Here is a 23,092-nt window from a genome sequence, read left to right on the forward strand (position 1 = left end):
ATTTATTTTGTTTTGCATTTATTTATCAGGTTAATGACACTGTCTTTGTAGATCCTTATGTCTACTGCGTAGCTTCATAACTTTGATGGTCACGTTGCAATAGTTCAAAACTTATCTGCAAGCTTATTGAGAATTAGTCTACCATAACTAGTTGTTGATTCTTTTTTTTTCTTGTTTTTTCAAAGTGTAGGCGAGCTCTTTGGTCAGATGATATTTTATTTGAGTAATTCTAAAACATAAAGTCTTCTGTCTTTTAAAATGTCATATGGTTCTTAAAATAGCCATTTCAAGTGTGAATTCTAATCCTCCTTATAACATTACTCGATTTATTTTGTTTGTAATGGAAGTTGGGTATCAATTGGAATTATGTTTTATATTTTTATTATATTTTAAGATTGTTTTGTTATAATTTTTAATTAAATAGCGCCTCAGATTTTTAGATATATATTTATCATTACTCTGTCAGCGGATTAATTAGACCTCGCCAAATATGCTGTGGCCCGTGCTACAAACAAGTACAATACAGTAAAAAATGTGGGAGCTTAATATCAAGAAAAATTGTATGGAAGTTTTATTTGCAAAATAGAATTAGAAATGGTAGCATGAAACTATTCGACTTTCTCATATGTAAATTGAATTTAAAATCTTTGTATACAAAATATTTTCTTAATTAAAAAAGGGACATCTTCTCAGTTTTCATCTTGCGACAAATAAATTGAGCCTTCAAATTTTTCATCTATCCCTTTAGGAAGACATGCCGACTGACATTTTGTCCATAGTAGTCTAGTGCTTGTAGTGGCTCTCAATTCAACAGGCAAAACAATTAAATTATATTAAATATAAAAAAATATTTGGGAAAATTCTCTCTTTAATTCAAAAACATACATTAAAAAGGACTACCAAAGAGAAATAGTGCATTTATGAGGTGGATTGAAAATATATCAAAAAGATGAAAATAAACAGAAAAAGCATCCCAGATAAGAAACATACATGTTACTTCCTTCCATCAAGATTGAATCCGGTACATTTCCGCTTAGCAAGTTGCCAGTTAAAAAGCTAACAGAAGCAACATCAAATGTTTAGTATGTATTAAAAATACTAGAATGCAAAAGCAATTGACCAAATCCTGTCAGAAATCTATGGTTGCATTTGGTAAGAGATACATGACATGGTTCTGCACCAAATAGCAAGTTTGATTATAAAAAAAAAAAAAAAAAATGAGGTGCATGTGTGCAGTTGTGCGTTCAGGTGTTTGTGTCTATATAAATCAAGTTGTCCAGACTTGGAATGATATTAAAGTATGTTACTGATGAAAGTCAAAATATACAATCAATTACAGCCTCTATTTCGATATACTTACAGGAACTTCAGGCGCTCTAACTTGATATTGGTGGGAATCTCCCCAACCAAATTGTCGAAACTGACATCACTACAACAATCACAAAGAGACAAGATAATCAATATCCAACCTTGGAACAATTTAGAACCTGGTATGTTGAAGAAGAAAGGGCACTCAAAATTTTATAGTTTGAAAAGATAACCTTAGTTAATAAGGCATTATTCACTTAGCATTACTAGAAGCTATTTCGCTCATGAAAGCAAACATTGCTTCTATCAATATGCTATGCTTTCTAGTAATCTGTTACCATCTAGATAGGAGCAAAGCAGACAACAATTATAAGAAAAGAATTGAAAAATGATAACAACAAGGAATTTGGGCAACATATTTATGCCAACTGGTCTCAAAGTATAGCTCAATCAGCTGGGAATCACGCCTCATAAAGCGGACTAGTTTGAATCTCTCATTTCCCCCTCCCCTTGAAGTCAAATACTTATAAAAGTAAAATAAAAATAAAGAATTATGCTAACTAGTAAATTGACATGTCACAACTTCCTGCATCTTATAGTTCTCTGTTGTTTCAATCTTATTGGTTGGCCAATTTTGTGTACCAAGAACTTACAGGTGTGCAAACAAGTGCACATCCATATGTTGTGCAATCATAATAAGTATGTGCGTAAGTGTGTCTACAAATTTAATTTGTTCTCAATGATGTCTTCAGTTTCTGTAATTTGGTTTCTTAAGGAGAGTGCAATATTCATAGTTTGTGAAGCCAGATTGTTTTTTAATATATCGATCTTTGTAATAGATTTAGAACTTTTTCTACATCATCATTCAAACTATTTTCTTTTCTTTTTTTATAAGTAAGAATTCAATAAAAAGTGCAGAGGGGCACAACCCTAGTAAACAGGAAGTATACAAAAGTGCCCCTAATCAGAGGAAAAAAACGAGCAAGAAAGTAAAAAATTAGCGAACGACATACTACCCGAGCTATGCGCCGACACCCAAAGATATAACATATTAAGCACATTCAAACTATTTTCTACACCTTTGCTTTTATTTGAGGTCTTTCACACTAATTTTAATGTTGATATATTGCTTTTCTTCCTTGTATGAACTTTTACAATGTTTTTTGCCAGTCTAATTGTTTAGGTGATGAAATCATTACAAGCTTGAAGCAATGCCAATTGTTAGAATCCATAAGCGTTTATAAACATTTCGGACCTGTTTGGTTCCTTTTTTAAAACTCACAAAACAGAAAACAGTGCAAAACGCACTACAAAACATGTTTTGAATTGAAAAATTGTTTCGGAAAATTATTCTTGAAAACAGCCTATTGATAAGCGTTGAATGTTTACATTCAAAGCCCCTTAATTTACATATGTTAAACCCTAGTTTGTGTTGTTAAATAACGTGTTAGTATGTTTTAGTGTTTCATCTCTTTTTTAGGTCTTAATTGAAAACAAGAAAAAAAAAAGTCAACAAGATAAGCCTAATGAAGATATGTGAAGTTCAAGTGTTCCTGCCTAGAAGAAGAAAATCGATCAAGTATATTCGATTGATCGAAATTACATTGAGTGAAACAATCGATCGATCGACATTCGATCGATCGAAATCTACAAGGCAAAATAATTCGATCGATCGACTTCGGATATTTCAGAAAGATCTTCAGATGTCGGCAGCTTTTTGTGTGGCTCAAATTCATCCTCAAGTTGTGCGGTTCTAAACAGAAGTTGTCACCATCATTTTGTACGGCTGAGAGTGATTGTTAGAGCTAAGTTTGTTGTACCAAATCCTCTATAAATAGAGGATGGACGTGTGGGTTAGGGATATAGTTAGTTTTAGTTGATAAATTGTATTTTGAGTTTTTGTGCATCCAAGTGATGCACTCTTTTCTTCATGTTTTCCAGAGAGCTATTTTCAAGGTATGTTTGTGTTGTAATTTAGTCTAAACTCGTTTTTATAGTAAAGTGAAGTTGGAGTTTAATTCATTCAAGTGTTCTTACTATTTTCTTTATATTTCCAGCACTTCTTTCTTCTTCTTCCTTTTGTTTTGTGTTATTTATGTTGAAAACAATTCTGGAATCCTTAGATTCCAGAGCCCATAGCTTGTTCTTTAATGTTCTACTTAGAATTTCTTTTCTTTAAAGCTTGTTTTTGAATATCTTTTTAGTTGTTAAAGTAGATTCAGTAATTAAAGTTAGTAGTTTTTACATCTTATTAGTGTGGGTTGTAGTTTTTATATCCTCTAGAGTAATGGGTTCTTCTTCTTCTATAAGAGAATTCCATAACTCCATGAGTAGCTAAATTAGTTGTAGGGTGTTGATGAACTCTCTCTAAGGGCCATGGGGTAGATTGTGTTGTTATTGGATTTCTATACAAGTGTAATGATTACATAACCTAAGGATGGTTGTGTAATGGTGCTCATGACATAATTTATGTGAATTTGATAAACTCATGCTAGGGAACACATATCTCTCCACACTCTTTCTAGTTTAATTATTGCTTAAAGGTTTTTCCATTCTAGTGTAAGTTTAGGTGGAGATTATGTGTTGAACTAAGATGATTTATGCTTTTTCCATGAATGTGTATGCTTATTAATAGACCTTATAATCCATACTAGGAAGCATGAATCATTCAACCCTAGATTTGAGTTGAATGACTTGTGTATGAATAGATGGTTTATCATTGTCTTTAACTAAAGTAATTTCATATTGAGGTCGTCGTGTGATTGACAATCATTACGCGCTCGTATTGCATTTGTGAAATAAATCCGAGAGGAATACAATACACCATGTGTTTAAGGATTGAGTGAAATCAATGCCCTACACTTTCTTTATTCTTAGACTTTTCATTATTACTTGTTTAGCTTAGTGTTAGAACAAAACAAATCATCTTTTTCATAATTAAATTAGGTAACATTTTAGGTACTTCATAACTTGAACAACTTTCCAATCCTTGTGGTACGATACCCTCCTTAGTACTATACTACAAAGTCCCGTACTATTGCGAGTGGTTAAAAATATTAAAATCCACGTAGTTGTGAAAACCGATTAAGTGTAAAACCAAATTCCTATTTTTAAATCATCGGTTGGATCGCTACCACCTATTTTCAGAAAGCATCAAAAAAGTTTCTTGAAACTGTTTTATATTTTCAGTTTAGGAAAAATAACACCGTTGGAAGCATCTTGTTGTCAGCTATCTTTTGTTCTTTGAAAACAATACCATCCAAATCAAAGGCATTCTGAAGGTAAATATCGATACACACACACACGTCTATATAAATATATGATTACCTAATTCAAGCTAGTAAACAGCATACTCCAATATGTCACATGCTCTACTTACAACATTTGCAGATTCTTCATTGTCCAGATGTATGAAGGGATCTCCCCAAAAATCTTACTGTTTCTCAAAACCCTAAAATACATAACTGAATTGTATCACATAAAGCATCATCAAATCGAATATATAGTTGACAATGTAAGCATTAAACATACAATCTTACTAGGCCAGACATGTTTATCAACTTAGGAAAATCCTGATTTGGCCCATCTATATCACTAATCCTCCTGTTTCAAAGATGCCACATGAGCCAAAACTGTTGATTGAATATACCAAAAAATCAAGTTGCATCCTATCAAGCAACTGGATGAATGTAAGAAGGTTTTTTACTCACAAGTCTTGTAAATTACTCAGAAGAGATATATTTGGTGGGATGGGTCCCTCCAGTCCACTTGCATGCATTTCTCTTCAAGAATTCAAATTTGAATGAGACTAACTATTAGAAAATATACATAAAAAGAAAAAAAATAAAGGCTTTTCTGCTATGGAGACTCAAAAAAAACTTGAGATGTCTTGAAAAAAAAAAAAAACAAGGATCTTACAATCTTGTCAGTTGCTTCCAATTCTGTATGAAATCAGGTATTGTTCCTCTGAAGTTGTTATCATTTATCCTACTACATTGTGCAATAAATTGATGTTCATCAGCGAAATGTTTACATTTATGCTTTAAAGGAGGAGTGAATTGTGTCAACAGAAGCATATATAATAAATTCTCACAAATCTGTTAGACTTCCCAGCATGGCAAAAGTCATCGGCAAGTTTCCTGTCAAATTATTGGAGGATAGCATCCAGCAATAACAATATTGCAGCAATGAACCAACGAAATCCTTAAAAAATGTGTTAGCAAGAAAAAGATTTATAACCTACCAAAGTGAAGAGATGAGATGTCTTACAAAGTCTGTAAATTGGTAAAATTGCCAAGCTCAGGAGGAACAATGCCAAAGGATTGGTTTGCTTCAAGGCTTCTGTTTGAAAAAGAAAATAAAAAATAAAAAAGGAATATTGAGATTACTAAAAGAGCATAATAGAAACTCATGATTAAACCAATCCAAGAAATCACTATGGAGTGCAGGGGTATCAAAACGGCCATATAACAATTAAAAAACACGAAAAGTTTCAGAGGTTTGAGGTCATAGCAGTACACTTCACAAGAAAACCAGAGTCTTTCTACTTTATTTTTATTTTACAACTCAAGCCTACTCATGAAGACTTCAAACCAAAGTTCAAAATGTACAGGTATGTGAGACTGGTAATATTTTCCAATTCTTTTGGAATCTCCCCTAATAAGCGATTCCCAAGAACTGAGCTGCACATTACTTGCTGGTTAATTTAAGAGAAAAGCAGCTAAATCAAAACTTAATCAATATAAAATAGAAGAGCTCACATAGAAGTCAATCGCATTGAAGCCCATTCCAGTGGTATTGTCCCATTGAGATAGTTGTAAGCAAAATCACTAAAATGAGAGGACAACCAGTGTAAATTGAAAATGCTGAAAAAATAGTTTTTATTAAATTCTATTGAATTGTGTTAGACATTAGTGCTGTAAAATATTACCATCAAACTTGAAATTGAAGCATTTCAAAAAGATCTTACATTTCTCGAAGGTGAGGAAGCTTCACCAGTTGAGGTGGAAGCATGCCAGGAAGACTATAGAACTTGAGCACTCTATAATAAATGAGTTATTAGATAGTAAATATAGGTAACTACTATCATGAGAAGTAGATCAATCATGACATGCTGTTAGCATTTTACAATATATTGCAGATGTCATGGATGTAAAAAAGGCAGCTTTTGAAAATAATGTTTGGTGGCCTTCATTACAATGTATAGTCAACAAAAATTTTCACTAACCTGAAACAAAATAACACTAAACATATATAGATTCGTAGATGAAGGCTTAGATGAGTTAACTTAAATTAATTAATAAAAAAATTATATTTTTTTGACAATCATACGGAGATGTAAAATCATTCATAAGATAGAAGATTTGACTCAATTTTGCTAGAATTATGTGAATTTAGACCTATAAACATGTGAGAATCACGCTAATTAGAACGTAGCCCATTTAATTAGAGAGCACCAGAGAATCATGCACTAGTGAAGCACCATAATCATAAATTTCAATGGGGAAACCCCCAATTTTCTGTTTGGTCACCAAATAATTCAATGAAAAAAAAAGAAGATCAATGCATAGTACTTTCATATCTTACTATGAAAAATGATAAGCTAAGCCCAACTAGTCCAAACAGTTAATGGGTGACACCCAGTTTGACCAACTCCCCAAGATTCAAACTTTTCGTTTCTTTCCCCTGTATACCAACTACAACGGAAGAGCAAGCTCGTACCTTGTCCTTGGGGTAACACTGCCTTTGCGAATCTCAGCAACCTGAAGCAACTCAATGCAAAAACCATGAACACGAAGCGATTCTTCGCCAGCATGATCAAGAATTTGACAAAACTACCACAAGTGCTTCTGAGGGAACTTCAGTACATGATTTGGAAACAAAGTTGGCTCAAACTATCTTGGTTTTGCAAAAGCTGTACCTACGTGAATCAACCAATGTGTGTAGTTGACATTTGACACTATAATCCCACCACCCAGGTGTGAAAATGGATGAAACTAATGTTGTGGATTCTTTGGAATTTACGCTAGGAATGAAGTAATAAGCTCTGCCTCTCACGATCAGATTCTGGTGTCCAAGTTTTGTTGCTCTATCGCTCTCTCTCACAAAACATCTACGGGAAAACGCCACTCCACAGCCGTTGATCGACGCCAACTGCCCGCTCAGCCCACCAGCTCGCCTCCCTCTAATCAATCGGTGTGTTTTTATATTTTCACTCTTCCTGGTCCATTGATTCATGTTTTTTTCTCGTAGTGAATGTGGTCGATTTCAATTTATGGTTTGAATTTGTTGAGTGAATGTGGTGGATTTCGATTATTTAAAATAATTGTTGGAGGCTCATATGTGAAAAACCCTAAATTTTCGTTTGGATTGGGTTCATTAAAGGTTCAATATTTGTTGGGAAATTAGTTAGAGGTTCAATATTTGTTGGAAAATTTGGGTTTTTGTTATTTGGGGTTTGTTTATTTGTGTTCTTTCTTGGGCATTCTGTTTAACACACGAAAGGCCAAGAGATTTCCCATTGAAATTGTGTAATTTATTAACATTTTTTTGTGTGTGTGTGTGTGTGTATGGCTTTTCTTTTTCAGTTCAAGTCGATTTTGGTCTTTTCCCTATTCTTTTGGATTGCTCTGTGAGTAAGTCATTCACTTTGATTCTGCACAAAGAGTTGAACAGAAAGGCCACTTGACTGGAACAGCAGACAGAAAATGTAACAGTGCAGATTTCTTCAGTGCTTGAGGGAATCACACAGTAAATCATGTAATATGTCCTAGATGTCAGAATCTTTGTATCTGAAACCCAACTCTTTCACTTATTATCTTGCAATAGATTTCACACTGAATTGGATCATTCTTAACACACCTAATAGAATCTTGGCTGTCAGCCTCATAGGAGCTCAAATTCTGTCTCACTGATGCATCTAGTGTGCATCTATAGTTTGCTAATTGGAATCATTTTTTAGAGGAATTTCCTTCTTTCATCATTTTCTCAATTGAACCAAGTATTGTGGTATTTTCCTAGTTGTAAGTCTGAAACTTAGTTACTAGTGAGTCGAATTCTCTCCAATTTAAAGTGTTCCATCTGGTACTGGTTCTCTGTTTGAATCAAGGAACCAGTACCAGATGGTATTGTGGTATGGCATTTTCCCAATTGAATGTGCAATAGTAGTAGTGGTATTGCAGCAGTGCATAGGTATTATTATTGGCTGTACTGCAGCTTAGTAGTTTGATATCAATTGAAGAGATAATGCTCCTCATTTTATCCTTTATGTTTTACTCAATCTAATCACTTGATTCTAGCATTTCTGTTATTCTGGTAATCATAATTATTGCCATTTGTTATAATAGATGTTTGAACAATCCTTTTGCATTAATACATTCAAAATTCACCTCAAACCAGTGACTATCTAAAAAGGAATGATAAGGTCTGTTGTTGCTATGAAATTCTCCTGAGGTCATATAGGTTGTAATAGATGCTTTTTCTGAAGTTTACTTTGAGATCACCTCAGAGTGAGGTGCTTGTACACCTTGAGGCAGTGCAAAGTTAAGTTGCAGTTTCTAGGTGTATGCCTCACCATCCAGTTCTTTATCAAAGGTGTGGCTTGTGCCTAGAACATTTTTTTTTTTTATCAACTCAAAAACTAGTCATGTCTTCCTTGATTATTTGGTTTTGTTTGACAATTTCTACACTTATTTTATATTGCACGTAAAACTACATATCTCTTGCACCGTGTTTTGTATAGTTTGGCATCTATAAGATCTATATTGAATTGATACTCTAATAAATTATCTACCATGTTTCATTTTCTTTTTTTGTGCCATCCTGGTTTGCTCATGAAATGTCCAAAATTTGTTTAGATGTAAAATGTTTTCTTATACTAGCTGTTAATCTCTCTCTCTCTCTCTCTCTCTCTCTCTCTCTCTCTCTCTCTCTCCTCTGCGTCGGAAAACATACATATCAGTAGAACATAGGGATGCAGAATATGGGACTTCTCTGTCTGATGTCTTGAATAATTTTTGTCCATTTTTATAATCACCCCAAACTGATTTTTTAGTCCCCTTTTATTCTGTCATGTGCACCAGACATCCTCTTGCTACTTGCTCAAATGGATAGGGATTTGAGTGATTTTAATATAATTTAGTCATTGTAACTGACCTGATCTTCTTAAAGATGTACAAAAGCTAACAGATTTTGCATGTATGAGGTATAATTTTGTCAAACATTTGAACTATAGGTATGCTTTTTTTATGTAACTAATTGCAAATTACTTTCGAAATCTAACTTTTCCAACTTAGCTCAGGGTCGTTGTGGTCTATTTTACATGAGATTGGAGGTGGGTATGTGTTTAGGAGTTTGATTCCCGTACAATGCATCATACTGTTAATGATTCATACCCATGAGGAGTGACAAGATTATTGGTTCTAACCTGGTGATTTCATAGTGAAAATTTCCTGATTTAAGTGAATGATCTTAAAAGCCATCTTTGGGTTTCATGAAACATGGGTTATTTAGTGAACCGGGTATAATAGTCCCCTTTTAGTTCGTCATGTTGACTGACTTTTTACTTTTCCAGAAATGTATACTAGACCTAGAGCACTGTAAATATGCATCTTTAAAGGATGACCTCATCCTCAAATAAACAAGTGATTGTTGTTTGAAGAAATAAATTTTATATCCCACAAAATTCTAACAATGAACTTTGGACCATATCAGAATTTTTAAAAGGCTATACTCGCAGATGAAGAGGCAGATCTGAGAAATCCTGGCTCTGTCTGCCCAATGCAAAATTTTGTGATGCAACTATACTATGCAAACCCAGTACAGCCACGTGTTATGCAAAGCAGTACTAGGAATTCTAGATGTTAAATTTTCTAAAGATTGTTGGAAGATAAAAGCAGTTCTAGGAATTTTCTAAGAAGTACATCTTTGTACTTCATTTTTTATGTACTAACAAAATGTGATGAGCCATATAAAATCATGCAAGCCCGATGGGCTTCTTTGAATTTCTTCAGTACTCGGAGTCGCCAAAAAATATTTTAGCCACACTCAACAAGATCAAATTGAAATTTCTACAGGATACGTAGCTAATATGAGAACATCTAGTTTGTGTATAAGTCTTCCTTGTTTGTACTTTTGAAATAATGTAATAGTCTTGAGACTGAAAAAGATTTGTTTATAGCCGTTGTGTTATTATGGTAGATAATAGTAGTAGCATTTATAACTGGTATAGTTAATATTGTAGTGACCTATAATTAGCTGCCAATGAGTATTCTAAGTTAATCTTAAAGTGTTGAAGGCAACAAAATCACTATTTGTGCCCATGGGACACAAATGATAGCAATTGTAGAATTGTATTTTTGTTGCTCATTACAAATGTATCATGGTATTTTGATATTACCCCAACATAGCATGCATGGGGCAGCTTCAGCACTCATTTTTACTAGACTAAACTCATGCCAAGTATGGGTGAAAAGGCGGTAAATAAACTCATGCCAAGTAGGTTAGTAACCGGCCATTATCTACTAACGGCTAATCGGCTAATCACGTAACCGCTTTTAAAGTAGGTTGGAAAAAATTGCTAACCATCTATGACATGACGATTATCAATTTTAGGAGTAGGCGGTTGTAGTATATACAAAAGAACCCCCAAGTTTGAACTTTGAAGACATGCGTAATATTTAAGAAACCCACACTTGTCTCTCTCGTAATACCATTCCCCTTGCACCGCTCATTTCCTCTCAATACTCTAGCCTCCATATTTCTCGACATCTCAACGTGGCCAAGGGCATGGGGATTAGCAAATCTAATTTACAACTTACAAGTTTTAAAAAAAGGCATACCGTTCGTTGGACAAGCAGCAGGTGTAGCTTCTAATGGTTAGGAACCAAGCATTTTTGTCCATAATGACCATTTTTGTCCATAGTGACATATATAATTAAACGAGGCCAATTCTGAAATCTTACTCCAATTTTTTGATTCATAATGGTTAAGAACCAAGCATCTTTGTCCCCAACAAATCCGATCCGGTATGTTCTTTTTTTTTTTTTTTTTTTTCTTTCTTTCTTTTAAAAAAAGTTGACGTACTACCAAAATATTGTGAATGTACCCCAAGGCCAAAAAAAGACAAAACCAACCTTACAATTTTTTTAATAAAACAAAAATTATTTTCAAAAAAAATTACTTTTTTTAAAAGAAATTTTTAATTTTTTCTTAAAAAAAAAAAAAAAAAAGAAGAAGTTTGTAAGTTTTTTTTTTTAAAAAAAAATGAAAATTTCTGAAAAAAAAAAAACAAAAATATTTTTTTTAGAAAAAAAAAAAAGAAATAGAAAAGCTTTTTAATTTTTCTTTTAATTTTTAAATTTGGCCACTCTTGGTTTTTATGTATTTTGTTTTTTTTTAATTATTATTATTATTATTATTATTATTTTATTAAGGGTATTTTTGCCATTGATGGAACATTGACAATTTTTGGTAGTTTTGGGCATTGTCTCTAAATTAAAAATTTGAGAGAGATATTGTCTATTAGGTAGTAGTTTGAGAAGGATATGTAAACTTTGTTAAAGTATTAATTAAGTGACTAAATTTACCTCTTCTTATAAGTCTAAGCTTTTAAGACAAGTTATGATTTAACATGGTATCAAAGTTAAATGTCCTGAGTTCGAATTTAGACTCCATCATTTACCTCTTATTTCAATTAAAAATTACATGTGAGGGAAAGTGTTAATGTATTGATTAAGTGATTAAATTTATCTATTCCTATAAGCTAGCTTAAGCTTTTAGCACAATTGGTAATTTAACAAACTTTACATTTTTTTTTTTTTTGAAAAAAATACACATACCTCTCTCAAACTATCACTCTATTGTCAATGTGTCTCCCTAACTACCACTTGTGTCAATGTCCCCCCTAAACTACCAAAAAATGTCAATGTCCCCCTAAAACCAACAAAAACACAAAAATAATCCTAAAAAAGGTTAAGTAAATTCGAAAATAAATAAATAAATAAATAAATAAAAATAAAAAGATTGAAAAAAAAATAAAGAAAAATAAGAAAGATGAAAATTCAAGGAGTGTCCCAAACTGAAATCATATAAAACAAAATTAAAAAATAATTTTTTGGTTTTTTATTAAAATAAAATATATATTTTTTTGTTATGTTTTTAACAATTTTTATTATTTTATGAAGGGTATTTTTGTTATTGTTGGGCACATTGACTCGATTAAATATTACATGTGAGGGGGAGAGTTAATATATTGATTAAGTGATTAAATTTACCTCTTCCTATAAGTTTAAGTTTGTAGAACAATTAGTAATTTAACAAACTTTACCTTTTTTTTTTTAATTTTATTTTATTTTTTATTTTTTTTAGGAAAAATATACATAACTCCCCTCAAACTACTACTCTATTGTCAATGTATTTTACAAACTACCAATTGTGTCAATATCCCATCTAAACTACTAAAAAATGCCAATGTCCCCCTAAAGCCAACAAAAACACAAAAATAATCCTCAAAATGTTTCAAAAGAATTCGAAAAAAAAGGAAAAAAAATGAAAAGAAAAAAAGAAAAAAGGCACCATACATCCAATCTAAAATACCTAACAAAACCCACTTTATCTAGTTTAGCTAATAGGTTTTAAAAGACATCATACATCTAATTATCTATTCTTAACTCTATATTTTTTCTTTATTCATTTTTTTTTTTATCACAAATTTTTTTACTATCCTTTTTTTCAAACGGTTATATTCGGTCATATTTGTCGACAGTCGTTTTGTTAAAACGGTTATTTTTCTAATGCAAATTTTTCAACGGTCATTTTTTTCTCAAACAGTCATTTTTTTTTTAACAGTCATATTTTTCAACAACCGTTTTGTTAAATCTATCATTTTTCTAAAGTAGTCCTCTTCAGCATCTTCCCCCATCCTGTGCAAGGAACAGACTGGTTCAAGGGAAGGGGATCACCAAGAATCACAATGTTCTCATCTTTATCTCCATCACTATGAGACTCGGGTTCCCGTTCCAAGTCCAACAACAATTCAGGATCTATCGTGGAGTTCCAATCAACTTCATCAAGCTAAATGCAACTCACCCATATCAAACTTGAAACAACAATCTAAACAATATCAAATCAAAAGCCAACCAAACACTATTACTACAAAAATCAAATTTTCAACTAGCACTAAAAAACAAGTTATGGTCACAAATCAAACACAATAACTAGGGTAGCAAATAGAACACCACTTCATTCCCTAACAAGGTATAAAAGAAACTATTAATTTCACATAATTATTGCTTCAGTTAAATGAAAACCATTAATTTCATTCGAAATGCTGCTTCCCCAAGTAGGTTCCCCCTGCTAAGCAAGGGCTTGGCTCCACAGCACCTCAAACAAGTTGGATTGAATCATTAACAGCATTTTAAAGCATCATCACCAAAACCATGAAATACAATTGAACCAAGATTGAAATACATTGGATTGCATATCATCTGTAATGGGATTGGCATTGCAGTGTTGTGGAGAGTTTCCTGAACCGAGGGTTGATGCAAAAAATATTTCAGTCACACTCAAGAATATCAAATTGCAGTTTCCACAGCATACTGAACGAAGCTAGTATGAAAGCATCAAACTTGTCTATAGCTCTTTCATGTTTGTGTTTTTAAAATAATATAATAGTCTTGGGACTCCCCTAAAGGGATTTGTTTATAGACTTTGCTTTGTAATGATAGATAATAATAGTAACATTTGCTTGGAAAAAAAAGAAAAGAAAAAAGATAATAATTGTAACATTTATAACTAGTACAACTAATGATTGTAGTGGCCTATAATTAGTACCAATGGTTACTCTAAGGTAGTCTCAAAGTTTTGAAGGAAACAAAGTCATTAGTTTTGCTCTTGGGACACGAAAATGATAGCAATTGTGACATTGCACTTTTGGTGCTAATTATCATTGTATGTAAATATTGCCCCAATGTTGTGTGGGGGAGGAAGGGTGCTCAATTCTAAACTCTCAACTTTTTGCAATAACATCATTTGTAAATAAGTATGGGATAGCCTGAGCTCTCATCTTTTCCTTCTTATTCACTTCAATCCTTGGAGGATCATTGCTTTGGGATTTTTTTTGTATCGAATTTGAAACCTTGGATGATCTTCACCCTGAGTTTTCTGTTATTTATTTGAGAAAACTAAGCATATGCTTCTAACCCAACTTGACCAAGGAGCACATCCATGAAAAAAAAAAAATAGGACTACTCTTTTGCCCTTTGAATTTGGGACTTGTAATTACTATCTCTGCTTCCTATGCTAACATACTCTATTCCTTGAACATAACCAACACTCAAAGATGTAACAAATTATATTCTTTGAAGCTCAGATTGAGTTACAATTGCTGGACATGGTATGGATAGAGTGTCCACCCTTTATTCATAGCATTGTCTTAGCAAACCTAGCAGTATCTTTGGATTAATGAAATTTAGTAATTTTAGGAGTACATTAAGTATTCAACAAGTATTCATAAAAAATGAGGCGACTTTTAAAATCATCATTGGGCGTGTGATTGATCAAATAATGATTTTGATTAAATTGTGATTTTAAAAGCCACCTCATTTTTTTATGAACAATTTATAGAAACTTAATGTACTCCAAGAATTACTCAATGAAATTACATCATTTTCATTTAAAAAAAAAAAAAATTAATAATAATAATAATAATAATAATAAAAATGGTCCACTTTGAAGTTCATAGATTGAGTTACAAGTTACTTTCGGCATATAATCATATATTTTCTAGAATCTTACAATATACTAAAATCATTATTTTTCATTAGAAGAAAGATGAAGTTTCTAATAAATCTAAAGGATTCACAATGTGGTAGTCATCATTCAGTCATTTGAGCAAATGAGAATTGAAAGGACTAAGTTTTACCCTCTTCGATCCCCTGATTCTCTAGCAAAATGATTAAGCTTTCATAATTTTTGATTGCCCATCAACGACCATCACTTTGAGTGAACTGGGTGATCCTTAAACCCTTTTTCTTTTTTTTCTTTTTTTTTCTTAAAAAAAAAACTAAAATAAAATTTAAGGGACAGAATTAATTTATGCTCTCTATTTAACACAAAAACTGATGGATGTCTCGAATTTATTATGAATCCAAACTTGTACCTCAAATCTTTTAAATTACAATCTGAAGGCTTACAGTCAAATGACGAAAAGCGTGGGGATTCTAGTTTGATTTTTTTTTTTTTTTGGGCTTTTCGGCCCTCTAAGATAACAAAAAAAAGTTGCCTGATCCATTTAAGAACCCAGCCCACAACTAGAGCTGGACTCATAATAGTTATGTATGAAGATCATCTAAAATATACCACATGGTTGTTGTTGTAATTGGTCTTCTTCCTCTTGCTAATTACACATTAGATCATGTTTGAATGGTACGTAGGTTATGTGGAGTTATTACTCCAAAATTCTCTTTCAAATGCCAATAGAATTTAAAGTCAATTTTTGATCAAATTGACAATAACTAAGATTGTATATGCGAATGTGGTTATTTAAAATGTTTAAACTCCAAAAAACCTTAATTCAATGCCATTATCTAGCTAGCTTCACAACTATGGCTTATACCAATACTACGGTAAAGCGAATTTCAGTGAATTGATCAAACACGGCAGCTAAATTAGGATTGGTTACTTCTTAGGCCAATCAATGTGTTTAATTTTTAACTTTTATTTAATTTGAGCAACATTACAAACTCAAAAGTGTTAATCTCGGTGAATTTGGTTTCATAGTGTCTTCAAAAAGAAGAAATAGTTTCGTGGAGAAGTCTAACAAATGCCAGGTGTACCATCCTCAGTGTTTAATAAACGAGATCAATGAGGGGCTCAATCGTTGATGCTTGTGGAAATTTGGTAAGAGTATTATTGGCGGAATTTAAAAATATCAATGCATTTTTTTTTCTTGTTCTTTTTTGTTTGTAGAATAAAATTTGATATTTAGCTATCTTCTATAATTATTTTCTCTTTTTAGCCATTATCATGCTCTGTTAGTATTGGGCTTATACGTTTTTGTATTGATTTTCTGTTTCAAGGATTTTCAATGTCATTATCTTCTCCGCAAACTATATCCGGACATGTCCCATAATATTTTCATCGAAGGTTCTTGTTGTGTTAGAATATATGAAAAATATAATTGATATTTAGTTGATATTAAAATATTTTTAGATTTATTTTCTTAATTTCTTTGTTGTTTTAGGTTTGTTTGCTGGGATATGTTAGCTGCACAATAATACTGATTTGTCCAGTATTTTTATTTTTTATTAAAAAAAATGTTAGACATGTCAACATTGTTGTGCAATTATTATTTAAGAGTTGTGCAAATAATATATCTCTTATTTGCTCACTACTCTTTCTCTATTTATAAATCGAAGAAAAATGTCAGAGCATCTTTTGGTATTCTCTTGATGTTCTCCTGAAACGGAATAGATGTAATAAAAAAAATTATATTTATGTCCTTTTGGATAGCATAGATATAATTTTTTAATCAAAAAAATTACATTTATATCATTTCAAGAGAACACGAAAAAAACACAATGAGATACTTTAGCATTTCTCTAAATCAAAAGTTATATAATACAGTTAATTATACTTAAATAAACAAGATGTCCGTTTGAATTTAATATTTTAAATATAATTTTTAAATATGTAGTTAAATATTTGATAAAATTATTTTTTAAACTTTAAAATTACAATTTAGTTTTTAAATTTTCAAGTAAAAACCAAGACATGCGTACGTGATGCGTCAACCTTGTGCACATGACATTGACAAATGTTGTGAAAGCCATCACTAATTTACTAGTGGGTTCCAGTCATCATGACTGACATTGCATCGAACATCGATCTCGATTTTCTCAAAGAATTTGAAAGAATTTTAATCCTATCTATTTCTACACCATGGTGCACGGCATTCTAAAGCCGGATGAAGACTTGGCTGCACATGTCATGACAATCTTGTCAAATTCATTATTAGTTGGTCTCGTCCTTTAATACGAGCTTGGAAAAGTGGTCCGATTCTCACCTAATTTTCCAATATTTTTTACATCTATTTGTTTCCATACAAAATATTTTTCATAAAAAAATTACAATTTTTTATTTTATTTTTATAAGTATATTTCAGAGAAAACTTTACTTAAAAGTATCAAATTATTAATTTTTTAAACTTAAAAGATATTAAACTTCAAAACATCTCAAATAACGATATCTAATTTTTAAAATATCTAAAACCCAACTTGATTTGATAGTAATTTAAAACAAATTATAAAAGGTAGTTGGTGAAAACTATTTATTTTATTATATCTTACATTAAAAAGAAAAAAAAAAAAAAAGCTAAAACTTTTTATGATGATATATCGAATAAGATGTAATGACTTGTACATCTTTCAACTATTTTTCTTTTTTTATTCTTTGTTTTTCTAGAATGAATAAAAAAGTAAAAAACAATAGAGTCTAGAATGTTAAACTTCTCGTTTGGTGGAGTAATTAAATCGAATGTTTAATAGAAGGGAAACGATTTTATCAAACAGGGACTCAATCGTTTTAAACGGATAAGAATGAGTAGTTTAATAATTTAATTAATATTTTAACATTTAAAAATATCAATATTTATTTTTTATGAGAATAAAATTAATTGATCTTCACAGTTAGCCTTAAAAAATCTTATTTTCTATATTTCTTTTCATTTTTATTTTTAATGCTATTAAAAAGATAAGTATTTTTTACATGTTTAAAAGAGATATAATAATTTTATAAACCGAATAAAAAGAAGTAAGAACTTCATTCATTTATTCATTGAAACGCATATACCAATTTATGAACTCTCTATCACGGGAGGGCTTTTACAAGTTAAGCTATAATTTCTTCCAGTGATTTTAAGTCCTCGTTGACGTAGAATTGGCCGTCCAAATTTCAGCAGCATCAATGTATACTCATTGCAATATATTCTCTCTATTATTCAAATATATGAGGGTAAAGCAGAAAATTAAATTAAATATCTTGGTCAGCTCAAGTTCAATCTCCTTTAAATGGGGCACAACATAGAAGAAGCTTTGATAGCAAGCAACTCATATTGGGAGTTTTGGCATTAATTGTATACCCAGTACTAGAGTCTAGATAGAACGGCTAGCTGTTGCAGTCAAGGCTTTCAAATTTGCAACGTTAAGGACCAATCGGAAGTTTGAAAGAAGAAGCTAGGCCAAGAAATATTCAAAATGCGGTAGTGTGTACGTATTCTTACTACAATTTTCCAAATTTCCTTGAAATTAACATCGCTTTTGAATTCTCCATCTGCCTATTTCTACACTGTGGCGCACGGCGTACGTTCTAAAGCCAGATGGCCCAGATGAAGACATATATATATTTTTGCACATGGTTGGTGACAGTCTTCATTGAAAATTTGCCATCTAATAAATCGATCAGAACGTCCTTGATGACAGTCTTGTCAAAGTCATCTGCGATTTTGGAAAATTGGTTGTATTCTCACGCCAATAATACATTATCAAGTTTCCAATTTAAATTTGTAATAAATTTTGATAATAATTTGTAATAAATTTTCAGGTCAGATACAAATAATACTCATTGCATTATCAATCTCTCGTACCAAGAACTTGAGCAAAGCAACTCGCTTGGTGTTTGTTGGGAGTTGTGCTATTATTTATTACATGTCACGATTAATTATTGCTGTCAAGGCTTTCCATTTGCCTTCTTGTACTAAACTTTAGTTTTTTTTTTTAAATAAAAATAAAAATAAAAAAATTGCTCAAATATATCATTGATTAACTGGAGAAGTTTTTACTTCCTTGAATTTTGCGAGAGATTTACCAAACGTTAATCAAGAGAGACTTTTTCAACGTACGTCTCACTATGAGAAAAACGAATAATTCAAAAACCCAGCTTGAATTTGATTGTAATTTGAAACAAATTATAAAAGGTAGTTCATAAAAACTATTTATTTTATTATATCTTAGATTAAAGAAAAAGAAAAAGAAAAAGCTAAAACTTTTTATGATGATATTTCGAATAAGATGTAATTACTTGTACATCTTTCAACTATTTTTTTTTTATTCATTATTTTTCTAGACATTTTTTTTTCTTTATTTTTGGTGCGGGGAGTACATTTACTTTGTTTTTTAATATAAGCTTGGCTGTCAATAAGGATGGACAATATGGTAGCTATAGTCAGCATTCAGTCATTTGAGCAAATGAGAATTGAAAGGACTAAGTTTTACCCTCTTGGATCACCTGATTAAGCTTCCATAATTTTTGTTTGCTTAAAATTACTGTTTTTTGTATCATGACAAAGTAGAATTAGTTTCTTGGAATATTTGTTACATGCTAATGTTATAATTAAATTATATGCTTGACTGAGATTAATGTGCATTAAATCATAAATTTCATATTTGAGGCCAGATTTGAAGAAGATCAGAACAGAGGAAATTAAGATAAATTTGTGTTCTGAGAATCGATCGGATTCTATTGGTTGTATTTTTGTATATGAAGCTCCAAAGACTGAAGAATATCAAAGAAGGTGCATAGAATGTCTCAAAAAGACATGGATCTCACAAATCCCAGGGCTTTCGGAGAAGTTGGGCTAAGGTGGGGGTTACTGCTAGATCCAAAATTGTTCCCTTCAAATGCCAATACGAATTTAAAGTCAATTTCGGATCAAACAATAACATTGTTTAAAACTCGAAAAAGCCTTAATTCAACGCCATAGTCTAAAGCTAGCATCGATCACAACTACGGCTTATACCAAAACTACTGAAAAGAGAATTTCATTGGATTGATATGACGAAACACCGCAGCTAAATTAGGATCAGCAGGAAATGATTTGTTCATAGGGCAACCAAAGTGTTTAATGTCTAATTTTTATTTAATTTCAGCAACCCTATTCCAACTCAAAGTATTATTCCGTGAGTGATAGAAGACTTTAATATGTAGCAACAACTTGAAAAAGTTGTTAAATTAATGATTAAATGATTAAACTTATGTTGATCTTTCTATAAGCTTAAATTTTTGGGACAAGTAGTGATTTAACATGGTAACAGAGCCAAAGGTCTTGAGTTTGTGTTACGTGAATGATTTCACAAACACGTAACGGGATAATTTGTTAAGTTTTGAGGGAACCTAAACCCTTTAAATTCATTAAAGACAACCTAATTAAACATTGTCAAACACAATGTTTGAGATTAATTTTTTTGCATACGTTTTCATTATTTCATCACGCTTAAATAGAAAATATTCCAATTGTAGAGGTGGAAATAAAAATAAGTATGATAATCAAATTATTTGATTTGATTACCATCAATTACAATCAATCCTCTAAAAAGTAATGATTCTATATAACAAGTATCAAATCATAAAATATATTCTTACATAATAAGGAAAATATTCTACTATATTATATATTTTAATATTAATATATGGTCAGCGTAGAATTCCATTTTCATCACATTTAGAATCTTGTCTCAATGATTCACCCCAGACCATTTCAATTGAATATTTTACGTGTTGTACCTCACCTATTAATAGAGAATTTAAGCCCACACGTAAGAAAAAGTGTTAAAGTATTAATTAAATAATTAAATTTTTCTCTTCCTACCAACTTAAGCTTTAAAAAAAAAAATAATGATTTAACAAAATAACAAACAATTTTGACAAAACAAACTTGATTGATGTTAAGAATTTTGGCATGGTATACAAATTAACGTCTTCAAATAGGCAACATCAATGACCACCCAGAAACCTCAGACATGCGAGCGTCAACACGTCGTGAGAATCTTGTAAAAATCATCCATTCCTGAATTTAGACCGTCGGTGCAAGAGGACAACGACAGTGTCAGAAGGGTTCCCACAATAACTTTCTATATTTCTTTCAAAGATTGAACATCATGACCATTCACATTGCATTGAAATATCTCCATTCATGTCTATTTCTACCCTGTGGTGCACGGCATTCTTGAGCAAATTAATGTGTATAGAATGCTATTAATGGAATTTAATGTCAAGTCATCACTTATTCTTCTATTCTTTTTTTTTTTTAACAAAAAAATTGGAACTATCATGCATTAATTTGAAAAGGCCCGAAAGCAAATACAATAAATAGAAGCACAACGACACCCTAAACACTAAGCCAGAAAAATCTAATTTGAGTGCTGCTTACAAATAAACAAATATTACAGGGACAGATGTTTGAGCCACTCTTTAACAATAAAGCATCCCTAACAAAGAAAAGATGGTTGATCTAGCTAACAAGCCATAAAAAGTCCTATAAAATCTGCAAATTTAACAAACAGACTTTCAAAAACTATTCTAAAAAAACAAGAAAAATAACTACAGAAAGCACCTAACACAAGCCTACGTCGGAAGATGGGGAACGCTACTGAGGGGTGCGTGTCTTGTAGAAACCGGTGGAAAAACATAAATCTGGCCTAAAAAATAGATGTAGAAGAAGAAAGCTCAGCTAAGCTTTCACCGGCAACACGGACTGAGAGGTCGCTTCCCTATGAGATGTCGTGTTAGCCTTCCTGCCTGAAGAAACCAAACAAGAAAAAAAACACAAGGCTCCATACTCTTATAAGGACTAAGAGACCCAAAGCTCCATAGCCCTTGAAGAATTAGAAGAACAAAAATTCCACTAAATTTAAGCCAAAGAGAAAACAAAAAACCACATAGCCTTAGAGGGACCAGGAGGGAAGCACCATTGGGGGGAGAGAGGCGTGGAGCCTTCCCCCCTCCTTAAACACCTCTCCTCTTTTTTCTTTTTCTCTCTAGGGCTAGCTAAGTCACCACTTATTCTAAAATTTTAAATTAATAAGAATAGATAATTTAATAATTTAATTAATATTCAAACATTTAAAAATATCAATGTTTATCTTTTGTGAGAATAAAATTAATTGATCTTCACTGTCAATCCTAAAAAATTTTATTTTCTATATCTCCAATAATAAGTTAAGGACCAATCGGAAGTTTGAAAGAAGAAGCTAGGCCAAGAAATATTCAAAATGTGGCAGTGTGTACGTATTCTCACTACAATTTTCCAAATGTCCTTGAAATTAACATCGCATTTGAATATCTCCATCTGCCTATTTCTACACTGTGGCGCACGGCGTACGTTCTAAAGCCAGATGGCCCAGATGAAGACATATATATATATTTTTGCACATGGTTGGTGACAGTCTTCATTCAAAATTTGCCATCTAATAAATCGATCAGAACGTCCTTGATGACAGTCTTGTCAAAGTCATCTGCGATTTTGGAAAATTGGTTGTATTCTCACGCCAATTTTCTTAATGTCCGCGACAGATTGGACATCACCATTGACATTGACTTGGAATGTGTTCATCATGGCTATTCTACACCGCTGTGCACAGCGTTCATATTCCAAAGTAAAAAATAATAATAATGAGGAGAACAATTTTGGATAGGCCACAAGGGGTTAGAACCAAGCGAAACGTGAATTGTAAATATAGGGGAAAAGAAATTAAGGAAATTCTTGTTTCTAATTTTGAAAATTTTATTTTTTAATTTCTAAGTTTTAATTCGCATCACAAATGATATATCAGTTTTGAAAAAATGCCAAATTAATACCTCAGTCAAATTTTTCATCCAAAATCTAACGACCCACCACATGTTCCTGAGTTTTGAAAACTTTATTTTTTAGTGTTTAAATTTCAATTTGCATCACAGATGATACTTCAGTTTTGAAAAAAAATAAATTAATACTTCAATCAAATTTTTCTTC

The 23,092-nt window shown here is 31.7% G+C and overlaps 1 protein-coding gene, 1 long non-coding RNA gene and 1 other non-coding gene across 4 annotated transcripts; 1 reads left to right on the forward strand and 2 right to left on the reverse strand.

Annotated features, from left to right (window-relative positions):
• Positions 1-5,051: 5,051 nt before the first annotated feature.
• On the reverse strand, positions 5,052-5,473 carry LOC133868133 (uncharacterized). The gene is made up of 3 exons (XR_009900297.1): positions 5,402-5,473; positions 5,227-5,298; positions 5,052-5,090 (listed from the first exon to the last, which is right to left on the reverse strand). It is a non-coding gene; the product is annotated as an uncharacterized LOC133868133 (long non-coding RNA).
• Positions 5,474-6,953: 1,480 nt separating this feature from the next.
• On the forward strand, positions 6,954-9,555 carry LOC133869625 (uncharacterized). Of its 2 annotated transcripts, XM_062306668.1 has the most exons (3): positions 6,954-7,246; positions 7,338-7,503; positions 9,390-9,555. In XM_062306668.1, the coding sequence occupies exons 1-3, from the start codon at positions 7,095-7,097 to the stop codon at positions 9,426-9,428; spliced, it is 357 nt and encodes a 118-aa protein (XP_062162652.1). In that variant the 5' UTR covers positions 6,954-7,094; the 3' UTR covers positions 9,429-9,555. The 2 variants fall into 2 exon arrangements, 1 of the variants encoding a protein (XP_062162652.1); XR_009900485.1 differs by lacking the exon at positions 9,390-9,555 and adding an exon at positions 7,896-8,299 and having other exon boundaries at positions 6,954-7,503.
• Positions 9,556-13,603: 4,048 nt separating this feature from the next.
• LOC133869981 (small nucleolar RNA Z278) lies at positions 13,604-13,717 on the reverse strand. The gene has a single exon (XR_009900605.1). It is a non-coding gene; the product is annotated as a small nucleolar RNA Z278 (small nucleolar RNA).
• Between the last annotated feature and the right edge of the window lie 9,375 nt (positions 13,718-23,092).

This window comes from Alnus glutinosa, chromosome 5, assembly GCF_958979055.1.
Source record: "Alnus glutinosa chromosome 5, dhAlnGlut1.1, whole genome shotgun sequence".
Taxonomy (NCBI): domain Eukaryota; kingdom Viridiplantae; phylum Streptophyta; class Magnoliopsida; order Fagales; family Betulaceae; genus Alnus; species Alnus glutinosa.

Coding starts and splice junctions, on each gene's coding strand:
- LOC133869625 (XM_062306668.1), top strand. CDS start 7,095: ATGAACACGAAGCGATTCTTCGCCAGCATGATCAAGAATTTGACAAAA. Junction 7,247..7,337: donor ACCTACGTGAATCAACCAAT/GTGTGTAGTTGA, acceptor AATTTACGCTAG/GAATGAAGTAATAAGCTCTG. Junction 7,504..9,389: donor CGCCTCCCTCTAATCAATCG/GTGTGTTTTTAT, acceptor CATGTGCACCAG/ACATCCTCTTGCTACTTGCT.